Source organism: Motacilla alba, chromosome 8, assembly GCF_015832195.1.
Source record: "Motacilla alba alba isolate MOTALB_02 chromosome 8, Motacilla_alba_V1.0_pri, whole genome shotgun sequence".
Classification (NCBI taxonomy): Eukaryota; Metazoa; Chordata; class Aves; order Passeriformes; family Motacillidae; genus Motacilla; species Motacilla alba.
In genome coordinates, this window is record NC_052023.1 from 8,705,041 (window position 1) to 8,718,819 (window position 13,779).

At 49.0% G+C, this 13,779-nt stretch overlaps 1 protein-coding gene across 1 annotated transcript; it reads left to right on the forward strand.

The window, feature by feature from the left end:
- The first annotated feature begins 41 nt into the window (after nt 1–41).
- On the forward strand, nt 42–8,023 carry LOC119703844 (fatty-acid amide hydrolase 1-like). The gene is made up of 4 exons (XM_038144272.1): nt 42–2,876; nt 3,846–3,959; nt 6,464–6,572; nt 7,403–8,023. The coding sequence occupies exons 1-4, from the start codon at nt 2,802–2,804 to the stop codon at nt 7,588–7,590; spliced, it is 486 nt and encodes a 161-aa protein (XP_038000200.1). The 5' UTR covers nt 42–2,801; the 3' UTR covers nt 7,591–8,023.
- Nucleotides 8,024–13,779: the final 5,756 nt, after the last annotated feature.

Here is a 13,779-nt window from a genome sequence, read left to right on the forward strand (position 1 = left end):
AGAACGTGAACTTTCTCTTAAAAATGGGGAAACTGGGGCGCGGGCACTGGTTCTGTCTGAGATGCTCAGACTACTCCTTGGAGTGCTGTAGGAAGAGGGATTTTCCCCTCTGTTCTCAGCTCCCTGAGGATGAAATCTGGTGTTTTCCCTAGCACAGACCAGCAGTCAGAAGGGAAAGCTGAGCCTCCATGCAGATTCTGGCAAGCAGGGATGGAGCTGGCCCACTTCCCACAGGGCTGCTGGCACTCTGCACAGCATGAAGGAGAAATGGAATTGCAGAACAATTTGTGTTGGAAGGACCCTTGGAGATATCTCCTTCCAATCCCCTTCCACAGGCAGGGACACCTTCCACTAGAACATGTTGCTCGGAGCCCCACCCAAGCAGGTCTTGAACCCAACCAGGAATGAGGGATCCACAGCTTTTCTGGGCAACCTGTGTCAGGGCCTCAAGGAAAGAATTTCTTATATCTTACCTAAATCCAGCCCCTTTCAGTTTGAAGCCTGTACTGAGCAGCGTGCCTAGGTCAGATGGACAGCAGACAGCCTGCCCTGCACATCTTCTCCTCCCATTTGGCCCATGCCAGGTTTACCAGCAGGATTTTCCAGCCACTGGCAGCCCCTGTCGCTGGGGCTGGCAGCACTGGCTGTTCCCGGCAGGTTCCCAAGTGTGTTCCAAAAGGAATACCACAATGCAAAAGTGTTTTCCCAATGTGGGAATGCCAAAAGCAGATTGTAAAAATGCTCTGGCAGGATTAATGTTTGGGTTTTTAATGTATTGTCGTAGTTTAAACCAGGCAAAAGAATGGAGTGTTTTCAAGGGCTTGGGATGGTGTTTATCACAGCCAAGGAGAAAGCAGCCCCCAAGGACCCCCATTCTTTATCAGCAGGCTTAGGAGGGAGGGAGCTCCAGGCATCCCATGACTGAATGCTATGTAAAGCCAAGCCCAGAAGAGCCTGGGTGGGGTTCAAGGTGCTTTCTTCCCACACAGAAATGCTGGATGAGGTTATAAGTTTGTTTTGAAATTCAAGCCTGGAGGACTTGTCCCAGGAAAGGAAGTGCCACCTGCACTCCTGCTCCCGGAGCCAAGCACCACATCATGGTTAGTTTAACCACCCTCTCCCTGGCATGGAGGTGGGCAGGGTGCAGGAGTCCAAACCATGGAGCCACCAGTGAACCTGAGCCTGTAATTATTCCTCCCTGGAAGCCCTAGGCAAAGACCTCCAGCAAGCCATGCCCATGCCCATGGGACAGTGCACCAGGCGGGGCCGGAGCTGCTGGGTGGCTCTGGGGACTTGAGGCTGCCACAAGGGCCAGCTGCAGGCTGCTCCCAGCCCAGCCTGGACAGGTGTGAGTGGCAGCACTGAAGCATTGAAGGCTGGGATGGGGCAGTGAAGACCGATCAGTAGGGAGAGGTTGGTGACATCCCCACTGAGCTGTTTGGCTCATTTTGCTGCCCGCCCTGTCCAAATAGGGAGGATCTTCCTCAGTTTTCCTGTCAGCAGTTTCTCTGCAAGGTCTCATGTCTTCCTCCCTGCTGCCACAGGAATAATCCCACAGGACGTGTCTGTAACAGGCAAGAAGGTAACGTGATACAGCAGCACGACCACTGGCTTCAGTTCCCAAACAAGACCCCTCCACCAGAGAGCAATGGTTATTCTGGACGCTCTCCCCTTACAAGCTGTGCTGCCCTGCTGACTGGAGCAGAGCCAGCCTCTCTCCAGAGGTAGGGCAGGTTGCCTTGCCTCTTGGCAATGAGCTCTCAGAGGCATCCCTGAGATGTCCCTTCCCTGTGGGCTTGCAGGTGCTTGAGAACTGAGAGAAGCTTAATTTTTTCAGCCTCTCCTTTTTGCACTAAGCCACAGAACAGTCCTGGGCAGGGGAGCACCCATGGCAAGGGGCAGCTGGTAAGACTACATGGTCCAGCTCCTTTGCATTCTGCTGGCTGGAGGATGGGTTAGAAACAGGAGAGCAGACTCTGGATCTGTCAGAGGGGATTTTCCAAAAGCGCTCACCCTCTGATTCAGGTTGCCAAAATGCTTTTCAAAGGGGCTTTTCTTGAAAATGATACAGAGCAGTCACTCCTTGAAGGCACCTTCAGAGAGTTCCTTCCACACTGCATTTCCAAAGTCACTGTTGCACCTTCCTTCTCTTGGATCTCCTGAGCTCCCATCTCTCCACAGGGATGCTTTGACTCCCTACATGAGGTTTCCCAGGACAAGCAGAACTATGTTTTCCCAGGCTCACAGGGCTGCAGGTGATGCTGCCTGAGGGACAGGGAGGATGGCTGAGCACTGCTTGTTAATGGGCTCGTGTATTCATTAATTACTACACGTGGGTATAGCAGGGCCAGCCCAGAGCTGGGCTTTGCTGGCATTCCGCTCTGTGTGTACCAGGTACAGCCACAGGCTGGGGAGACACAGCCTTGGGGACACCCCTGCCTTGGGGAACCCCCCCAGGCTGAGTAAGCTGAGCACACTGCTTTGCAGCCAGACCCTTTCAAAGTCCACGCTCTGCAAAGTCCATTCCTGCACTTCGATAGAGCAACTCTGCTTGAGAGCTGATGCTGCACAGTAGGAGAGCACAGGCTGCATTCATCCGCCCTCTGAGGCGTAGGTGGGAGAGCCAGGTGTCTGCAGCTGGCCTTAAGAGACAGAAGTCATGACCCAAGAGCGACTGTGGCAGGATCCACATCCTGGATCCATCCTGGGGAGACCTGCGTGCCCTCTCGCCTCTGCTCTGCAGCTCAGCTGCAGCTGTGGTGCTTCTGAAATGGCTGGGAAGGAGGCAGGTCCAGCAGAAGATGGATGAGGCAAGGAGATCTCGGCATCTGGCCCAGGAGAGAATGGAGAAGGCAACTCGCAGGTTTAAACAAGAGGTAAGTTTGGGGTATGTGCAAGGAAGGGATTGTAATTTGGATAACCAAAGAAATGGGGGAGCTCTGATCAATCCCTCTGTGAATGGTGGCTGGGGCACGGGCATGTCTTGGAGCATCACCAACCCAAGGTTTTGTGAGGGTCATCACCCTCCATTGCCTCAAAAGGCCCTCCACAAAAGACAGTGTAAATTAGGTATTTCTCAATACAGACCCATCGAGGAAATCCTGAGGATAACAGAAAAATTTGAGCTTGGGACCTTCTCAATCAGGTCACCACCCCCAACCTCCCATGCCCATTCTCCTCATCCATCCCTACTGCCCTCTCCCATCCTCTTTCCTCTGCCCCTCCATAGGGATCTGTCTGCTCCAGCATCCTCTAAGTACAAGGGGGTTCCACATCCTTCCAACATCTGCACATCAGTGACCAAAAGCCATTTCCTCCTGCCCATGCCCAGGTAAAGAAGCACCTGGATTTTAGAAGGTCAGGCCTTTGGAATTGTCTTAAACCCAGAATAAATACCTCCTGCTATTCTTTTCTTGGAAAGGAGGTGGTAAACAGCCCACACACTTTTTTCCCCCTTGTTAATCATACATTTTGTAAAACTTTAGCTGGTTGAACTGCTATTCAGTGAGTTAGAGTTGGAGAGGGAGTGAAGGCCTGTAAGAGAGTAAACAGAGACAGGTCTAACCACTCTTACAGGTTCATGCAACTCTCCAGTCAAGGTGCAGCTTTCTGTCTGTTTTGGTTCCAGTTTTATGAACTAAGACTCAGCAAATTCCCCATCTGAAAATTCCCCACTCCATCACACACAGTGCTCTGTGGGAGGTCTGCATGTCTACAGGGCATATATCCTAGAATTTTCCACTCAAGGTGATTGCTGGGCAGATGTTAGAATTGGGTATTTGCAGCCTTAACCAACCTTTTCTGTCTTTTTCTTCCTTTCGTACCCAATTCTCCACCCTTTGCAGAACCCAGGCACCCAGGCCTCACAAATCCTCTCACTGACAATGGTGGAGCTGGCAGAGAAGCTGAAGGAGGGGTCCCTGTCCCCAGGAAGTGTCCTCTACTCCTACATGGACAAGGTGAGTGACACCTCCAGCATGGCAGAGATGCTGCAGGGCTCTCCCACAGTGGGACTTTCAAATTAAAAATCAGAGCATCATGTGCCAAGCTAATGCAGAGGTGTCTGCCTGCACGTGCAGCGTGGTGTGAGGTACCTGCACCTCCAAGAGAGGCACAGACACACCAAGCTGGTAGCAAATTTAAATCACTGATTTTTATCCAGATCTTCTGGCGTGCTTTAACAAAAGCTCTTTTGATGTACCTGTAAGCATGTGTGCACCAGGGGATCAGCTGGGCGGTACCATTGCTTGTTCCCAGAAGGGTCATACAGTTACCTTAAAAATGGGCTGTCTGTGCATCTTCTTAATTGTTTTCTGTTGCCACAAAGCTCATTAATTCTGCCATCTTTCCAGATCTGCCAAAAACCTCTGGGATTAGCATGGAGCAGTGGTGGTAATGTGACTTTATTTTTCTTACTACAGTGAGAGGTCTCCAAAGTTTCTAAGCAGTTGCTTTGCACTCTGGGATGGACTTGGGGTTGGAAATTATTCACCATACTTTGCCCTGCACTGTCTAAGCAAAACCAGCATAGGAACAGCCACTAAAGATGAGGCTTCACTTTGTCTTTTAGGTCTCTTGTTGTGGATTCTTCGTTTCAGGTATTAGGTGTTACTGTCCTGACAGTTCAATGCTTGAACTATCAAGCAGAGGCATTAGAAGTCAAAAATTTTGCATATGAACCCTGTGACTTCGGTAGCTTCCTTATGAACTCATTTGAGATCAGGAACCTCAGACAGGAAGCTTTTTGCTGGAACAACTGCATCCAGTGCTGCCACAAGCTGACCAGGTTCCTCTTTTAAACCAGCTGAGTTTTATGCTTCAATTTGGTTTTATTGACTGCCTCCTCTTGTCTCTGCTCTGGTGGTTGGAAACCACCATGTTTCCTTTGCTCTTTACTCCCTTCCAGTTTATCCTTATTTTATTTTTGTCCTTGGGTTTAAATAGCACCTCTCCTCTCTGGTATTTTCCGCTGTCTCTGTCTATTTATAGAGAGTATCCTCTTTCAGCTGGTGTTTTGCAATGCTGAAGAGGCTGTTTTGGTGTCCTCCCACGAGGCAGGATCTGTGTTCCCTGGGACACCCTCACAATCCTCCCCGAGGAGAAGCATCCCCCCAGCCTGCACCACCAGCCTCTATCAGTGCCACTCACTCCGTGGATGTGCACTGTGGTCTGACAAATTATAGGGCAGAGGAAAAACTCCTAAAAAGCTGCCTGGTCACTGGTGAGAGTGTTTGAAATGAAATGGGTATGGGTGTTTTTTTAGGGCGAAAACAGATTCCTCTCCCATTCCTGAAAAACCCCCACAGAAAACCAAACCCAACAAATAAACGTAAAAAACCCAAGACAGACAAACCAACAAAACACACACAAAAAAGAGCCACCACAAAAACAAACAAACAAACAAGCCAAAAAGAAAACACTTTAGAAGATTTGACGGCTTCAAAGATATTTTGAATTGTTACAGCTCAGTGAAACCATATTCACATGTTTTCATCTACTGCAAACAAGAGCCGATTCAAAACTTTTGGCTAGTGACCAGCTTTTCTCTCAGAAAAAAAAATAATCAGGTTAGCTGCAGTGACTGTATTTCCTGGAAACACATCTCATTTGTTGGACTTTCAGCAGGAAGGATCTCAGACTGCAGGTGGAAATCGAGGTCAGACTGAAAAATAGCCCCAAGGCTAGGCCTTTTGTGAGAGAGCTGGAAGACTCTCTTACAAAAAAATTTGCTGTGAAAGGGTTGTGCAGAGGCTGGGCCATGGCACAGATGTGTCCCTGTAGCCAGAAAATGGCTGCAGAAACAACTGTGCTTCCATCTGTGTCTGTTTGCTAAGACAAAGTGGGACATCTCTTTGGGGATGGATTCATTCATTGCCTGATGTTCAGCAAAGCTGTGCTAAACCAGACCACAGATCTGGATCTCTTTTGGAGCTGCAGTACAGTCCTGAAGCTGTACCTCCTGTGTTGTGGGGGATGTCCTGGGGCTTGCCCAAATGTCTCTTGCTGCTTCCTTTCCTCACCTGTATCCTCATGCAGACTGAAAGAAGGTTTTGTGGAAGTATTTTGGCTTCATGTTTTTTATTACTTATACCAGAATAACCAAAATTTTTGGGAAATGTGACTTTTTAGTCATCCAAACAAACTGCTGTTGATCCCCATTCAATATAATTCTAAAACAAAGCTGTTCATGGAAAGGATTGGGTTAATACTCAAATAAATCAGTTCTGAAACACATAGCTAGCATTAATGTCTAGGTCTGGGCAGCACATGGTATTCTGACAGGAAACCTAAAAATGGAAGAACAAACTCCCTTGACCCTTTCAAAGCACAGTTCAGATTTTATCTTAAACAATTTTTTTTGTTGTATTCAGCAAGACTTTCTCCCTCCTTTTCCTGTGTCAGCATTGATCTGCCACTGCTGTCCAACAGACACTCCTGACATCTTCTGTGCCTTTCCTTCCAGGCTTACCCCACTGAACTCATTGCCAAATGGAGGCAGCTGAGGCTGGATGTGATCCTTTGTCCCGTGCTGGGGCCAGCCTTCAACCATGGCTATGCTGGGAAGCTCTTTGGTAATGTCCCCCGAGGAGCCCCTGCACACACCCAGGGTGTGTTTGTGGGCAGGGCTGTGCCAGAACACTTGAGTCCCGTGGACATTCCCCAAACCATGCATGGTGCTGGCTCTTCCCTCGGGGAGAAAGCAGAGGAGAGGCCTCTGGGTGGGTCTTCTCACACCCCCACCTCATCTGAGCTGAAGATGTGTGGATAATTCTGGGGCAGCACTAAGTGGTCCCTCTGTCCCAGTTGATCAGGGGTGAGTTTTCCCTGTTTTTCTGCTGCAGAAAGCCCCAGAGCTGCTCCTGCAGCAGAGAGTGGCAGTCAGGACAGCTGTGGCAGATTTTGGTACAGGACCAGGCTCTTTTAGATGCAGCTGTGTCACATTTCCCAAGACTCTGCAAACAGCAGGAAGGCTCATTGCCTTCATTGCATGTGACTTGCAGAAAAAGGCCTTCTTTTATAGCTTCCAGCAAACAGTCGTGGTCCTCCGTCCCTCTAGCAATGACCTTTTGGGATCCAAAATCCCCGCAGTGATGTTACATAACTGAATATCAGGAATATCTGGAAAAGATAGCTGGGATTTTTCCCCAGGGATAGATGCAGACTCTGAATTGGTCCCTCACAGAGCACATCTAATCTCCCCATGAGTGACAGGTGAATGCACAGGTCACTCTGCTCTCTGTCACAAACCTCTCCATGAAAAGTCCCTCTGAGGCAGCATGTTATCAGGGCTCCTCTGGACCAGCAACTCCAGTCTGCAATTCCTACAACTCCGGTTACCATCTGCAGGTCATTGCTGACCCAGCAGATGAAATGTTGCCATTTTGCACGCGCTGTGTTGCAGCTGCAGCCTCCTGCACCAATCTGTACAAAGTGTTGGACTTCCCTGCCGGGGTGGTGCCGGTCAGCAGGGTCACGAGAGCCGAGGAAGAAGAACTGAAGCACTACCGAGGCCACTCCAGAGACCTTTGGGACAAGAGGCTGAGAGAGGCCAGCAGGAAAAGAGCTCAGGTCTTAGAACCAGCAGAGTGACACCTCTGGGACACGGTCCCAAGGCTCGTCTACATCTCCAGTGGCAGTGGGAGCTTGTTTAGCAGTGCACTGTTTCAGCACCCTGGTGTTTGTCAGCCTGGCAGCTGTGCCCTCGCCTGCCTTCCTCTGCCCTCCCTTCCTGCACTGTCCCGTGCCTGCCCTGGTGCCCTGACTCAGCACTGTCCTGAACTCTTGCGGGCTGTGGAAGGAGCTGTGGGCTGCCCGTGGCTCTGCCGGGGCATCAGGAGCTGTGCCTGCGCTGCGTGAAGGAGGGGGAGGCTCTTGCCCGTGACACAAAGAGAAATGTGTGATTTCTGGGAGCCAGCCTCCAGTGGGATGGCTTTTCAATCCCTGCTCTTCCCTCCAGCCACCTTCTACCTGATATGAAGTAAAGTAGATAGTGAGTTGAAAACTCTGAGCTAATGTTTTAATAAAGTGGCACTAAATTCTGTTTAAAAATAGTCAGCAGAAATCTCGTCTCTGTCTAAATTGTCCTTAGTTGTTAGAGTTAAACTGAGTCAAAAAAACAAAAAGAAAGGAGTTAATGCTGGACCAAAGGGATCCAATAACAACAGTTTAATATTATTTATTGTATGGTGTGAGACCAAAGAGCTGTTTATTGCAATATTTTACTTCCAACAGTGGGCCGGAGCAGATGTTTGTGGGAGAGTATAACCCGGTATGTGCAGGATTCCCCCTCTGCCTGTGCCATTGTTTGGCCAAGAAACTTTTTGGCAAAGGCTTGCAGTCAGCCCATGGGTTTAAATAACTGCCGGGAGAGCTCTCCTCCACAAACTTGTCCCCTTTGTGAACTCATTTGCTGTCTAGATCTCCACACCATCCAGCAGTTTAGCTGTGCAGGGAGTCCTGGAAAACTTAATGTTCTCTGTTTAACCATAAGCTGAGAGAAATATTAGCTGGTCTGTCATCACTCCTGTTCCTCATTATTTCTTCCAGTTAAGCAATGGGAAAAGATGGGGGTTTATTGCCCACAAACACTTCAGGGAAAATGAGAAAGCATTTCTGTGGCTACACTTAAGCCATTCCACTGCTTGGTGCTTCCAGCAACACCGTGACAATCATGTGCTGTTTCTTGACCCATCCTTCACTCTCAAGGTGGAAGAAGAGGCTGGAGGACAAATGGGGAGTGATGAAGGAGATGCTTTGAATGAGCAAGTGTGTGTTGAAATAAGGCACGATCATTAGCAATGATCATTAGGGAGATTCCTTCCCCAAGCGTGCCGGGACAGAGAAGGGGTGACACTGCCCTTGGTACTCATCTGCCTCCCTGGGGCTGTGCAGGGATGCTGCAGTCATCCAGCTGCCTCCCGTGGCCAGCAGCAGGTCTGAGTCACACAGGGAGTGTGACAGTCACGCAGCCTGAGTCACCAGCGTGCGGAGCCAAGAGAAGCTCCATGGCACACCCTGCCCCGAGGAGATGCTCTGCCTCGGCAGGATTGCTGCTGGGGGCACCAACCACGGAGCCCTGCAGACAGCCTGTGGAGTGACCGTGACCCTGTCAGGCCAGGAACAAAGGGTCTCTAGTTGTCCTCTCAAAGGGAAGGTGGGAGCTCTCCATTGAACAAGAAATCTGCCCAGGTAGCATCCCGGGCTATACCCGAGCAAGCACAGACCTTGTTTTGCAAGGAAAGGTCTGTGTCCTTCACTCCTGTATCCCTCCATGGCTTTGCAAGGCTGAACCAAGAGAAAAACTCTTTGCAAGGAAAGGTCTGTGTCCTTCTCTCCTGTATCTCTCCATGGCTTTGCAAGGCTGAACCAAGTGAAAAAGTCCTGTTTCTGAAAGGAATTTTTGTCACTATTGAGAAACTGCACAGACTCACCAGAAGGCTGGTTTGCACAGCAGCAGCTTTAATACCAAAATTCTGTCTTTTATAGACTGTGCTGATACATACAGACCAGCTTGGTCAATCAATCAATACATTTCACCTGATTGGCTCATTAACAAAAACACCGTTCTTATAAACAATCTTTGCCAAAACCAGGAACACAGAGAGTAGGGAAACACCACCTGCAGGTTGTTTGTAATAACAAGCTATTGTCATTTCTCTACAATTCCCTAAAGTCTCACAAGTCAGCCATGAGAAAACTTATCTGATTTTCTCGCTCTCTGACCAGGTTGTCACATCCACAAATTTCTCCGGGCATACTTGTGCTCTGCATTCCAGCTGCTCCTTGTGGATGACTCTGGAAGGGATTTTCTGTTCCTCCCGCTCTCCTCTCTCCTGCCTCCAGCCAGTCACTAGATCTCAGGATCCTACAGCACTCACTCCCAGCCCAGCAGCCAAAGGGAATTTCTCCCTGTGATCCAGCAGATGCTGAAGTAGAGCGTGGATCCTCAGATAACACTTTCCTGGCACTGAAGTGGATGAGGTAGAGAAGATGTCCACAAGAATGTTGGAAAAGCATGAGGGAAATAAGATACATGTTTGGACTTGATTTAGGGGTCTGTTCAGTAATTTACAGATCAGGTAAATGCCTCAGCTGGGCAGAGAGCAGAGCACCTTCCTGGGTAAAATTTAGGGCTTTTCTCCAGCCAGGCTGTTCATGACATCAGTTACCATTGCTGCATAAATGTGGGGGAAGGTGGGGAGGGTGATGCTGGGAGCAGTCTGGTGAGGTCAGCTGCTGAAACACTAGAGAAAGGCCTTGGGCAGGGCATAACTTCAAGATTTCAGCAGAGTTCTTCCTCCAGGCCTCCTCCAAACTGGAAAAAGAATGTCAGCTCCTTCCACACCCACCAGCACAGCGCTGCTGTGTGCAGCTCCTTCAGCAAGAGCTGTTGGCTCGGGCTGTGCAGCCCTTGCAGCCCTGCACTGTGTTTGCAGAGTGCTTGTCCTAGCCTGACCAAAGTCCAGCCTTTGGTCTGTCCCAGAGAATTATGTACAAATGCTGATTGGGCCAAAAGGGCTTTGTTTTCACCAGTTCCTTTCATCTTCAGCACAATATCCTGGTTGTGGTCTTTGATCCTTTTTCCTCCTCCCTCTTGATTTTAATAATTTAAATCTGCCCTCCTTAATCCAAATTTCATTCTGTGGCCAGAAAAATAACCAAGCAAGGTTGAGAGATTAAGGCATCAGAAAATTCAGGGTTTTTTATTTGGTTTTACTTTATTTTGCAGGACTTTTTCTTTAGTTTGCAGTTCACGTTGTTGCATAATCACCACACCAGGAGCAAATAGAACATGAGTGGTTACAAGGGGTCAGTTGTCCCATTACAGTATCCAAAATACACAGCGCTCTCTATGTAGCAGGGAGTGGCAGAGAAAATTAGGGACACAAACATTCCCAGGATCCCAGATATTCACTTCAAAAAAGTTTCAAGAAAGGCAGTAGTTGAAGAAGCTTAACGCAAATGTTCAAAAAGCAGGTGAAACAAAACACCTGAACATAACAAGGCTCACCCTTGAAACACAAAAAAAAGCAAGAATTAGGGTTGGTCAGTCTTTCAATCTGAATCAGCTGTTTACTGCACAAATCTCACCCCTCCAAGCAGGGTCTCAATCTGCTCACTCTTTGTTTTGTTTTCTTTCCTGTTACTGTTCTGCAGCTTCCTACCTTCCTACCTTGCCCATGGGAGACCAGGGAAAGCCCAGCTTCCTGCTGTAAGATTTGTGCCCAGTCCTGGAGCAGCTGGGAACATCCCAGTCCCTCACCATCAGGGCACCAGAGTCACAGCTGTCACTCAGTGGGAACAGACCTGTGCGAGACACCAGACGTGATGGAAGAAATAGAAATGCTCCTGGACTTCTGGTGAAGAACTAACAGCTCTCTGCAGCACCCTTTCCTATCATGTCTCTGCCTTGCTGGACAAGTTCTAAGTAGTATTCATAAAACTTGGCTGTGGAAAATCTGAAGGAAAATAGTGCAATACCCATAAAGTGGGGAAAATGTAGGGATGGTCAGGAGAGAAAGCTGCCCCTGCTGTCAGAGCTCTGAGGGTTGCTGTGGGAGTTCTCTCTTCCCATCCTATCACATTTTATTCAGGAAAAGCCAACAGGGTCCTGGCTGGGCAACATGAAAAAGGGTTATTAGGGACAGACCCTCACCTCTCAACTGATGTCCTTGGTGTTTGGAAAGTTGCAGCTAGGTAGGGGGAAAATTTCTTAGCAGGTCTTATGTGAGTGTGGTGGAGTTGGACTGGAACTGAGGAAAGTGTTATGCTTCCAATGGATATTCCAGGCTGAAATGAGTCAGAAACTGGAGAGTTCCCAGAAAACATTTATTCAGCCTTCTGAGCCAACTTGAACAAGTTCCCCAGAGGGGTCCAGCCCATTTCACTATGATTTCAGCATTTTGTAAAATGTCTTTAAAATTCTTTCAGAGCAGCATAGTTAATGTGCCTCATTTTGTAAATAGTTTTAAAAAGAGCATCAGAGTGTTTGGTTACAAATACATGAACCCAAGACACAGCTGTCAGGATTTATTCTTTGTCATTTCAATCAAAATGGGGTCAAAGCTGATGAAAATGTTTCTTACCAATTTAGGGAAAAGCCAGTTCAGTTATGAGAATTTCAGAAAAGACCCAGCTTCCTCGAGAGCTGAACCTGCTGAGAGTGAATCAGTGCAGTTTTGCTCTTGCAAGCAAAGATGGTGCAGGTCTTGCTGGGGACAGGAGGGGACTCTCTAATTTGGTTTAATTATTCTGGGATGGTCAAAGTGAAGGGCATGTTGTGGACGCCACAATGAAATCCCAGACCAGCTGTTACAGGCTGACTCTCTGTGTGAAAAGGGCCATGGCTTTCATCTGAACTCCACCAGTGGGTTTGACCTTGGTCTTTGATCAGTTCAGGTGACAAAATCAACATGGAGAAGTGAATATTGACCTGTGAGTCAGGCTGGTCTGTCTCCTCTGCTGTGGACTTGAGATTGGATTTGGGACATCCCTCTACTTCTCTCCTTTAGGTTCCCTTGGATTTGTGGCCTTTGGTGGCAGGAGGAGCCACAACTCGGATTCATGAAGGATGTGGAGATGCTGGCACATTGACAGAAGAAGGGTTTTCCCCAGCAGCATCCAGCCATCTGGAAATGCAGCTGTGCCTGCTGAAAAATGTGCCCTTTGAAATGCCAAGTCAGTCCAGACACAGCTGTGTCTGTCCGTGTTAAGCATTTACCAAGTGTCCAAAGGGCAGGACCGGGGCACAGATCCCAGCACGCAGGCGGATGTGGGAGGCTAACCCTAACCCTAACCCTAGCCCTGACAGTGAGAAAATCCTCCCACATCTGCTCAGCCCATCACAGAAGTTGTGCTGTCACACAGGCAAAGAACCACCTCTGCCTCAGGAAGTGCTTGCATGGATCCCTGGAGGCTGGATGAGGATTGGGAGAGGGCTGGGCACTGCTACATGCTGGCTCTGCTCACGTGCATCACTCTGCACCTTCTGGAAGCTCCTGCTGAAGCCAGCACCATGGAGCAGGAGCAGGATGAGCTGCAGGCATCTTCCCAAGCTGCAGCTCTTTTCATACCAGCAGTGCCAGAGCTGAGAGGGGATCCCCCAAGGAAGGGTGCCACTAGAAAGGGCACAGGAAAAGGCCAGCTCAATTTGTTACCACATTGCTGCCAGCTCCAGAATGTTTCCTTGAGGACACCAAAGCCAGATTTGTTCAGAGTCCATAAATTTCTCTAGTTAAGAACTAAGATAAGAACATTCCCAGCTGACACAAATTGTGACAGAAAGCAGCAGTCAGCTCTTACAACTGCTAAGAAGGGACATGACAATGGAAAACTGAGCCCTAGAGGACCACTTAGCCCTGAAGGGAGAGGGCTCTTCAGCCTCCATTCCATATCCAGTTCCACACTCTGCTGGAAGCTTGCAGCTTGTGTAATGCACAATCCATAGCTGCCCAAGGATGGGGCCCATAGGGAGGATCCACCATCCAAAAGCAACAGAGGAGATTGCAGACAGACCATGGCTGATGTTGGCTGGGCTGTGGCCTTCAGCTCAGTGTGTTGTTCTTGGTGCTTGCAGTGAGAGGCATCTGTGCTGGAAAGATGTCACACACCAGCCTTTCCAATGTCTGGTGGAAATGGTTTGCTTCTGCACTACAAGCCTGTGGGAGTTTCCACTCCTAAGGAAATACCTCGTGCTTTGTCACAGGGTGGAACAGCGTCTCCTTCTGGGGCATGAGGACACCACAGCAGTGCCCAAACATCCTCTGGTCACCATGGCAG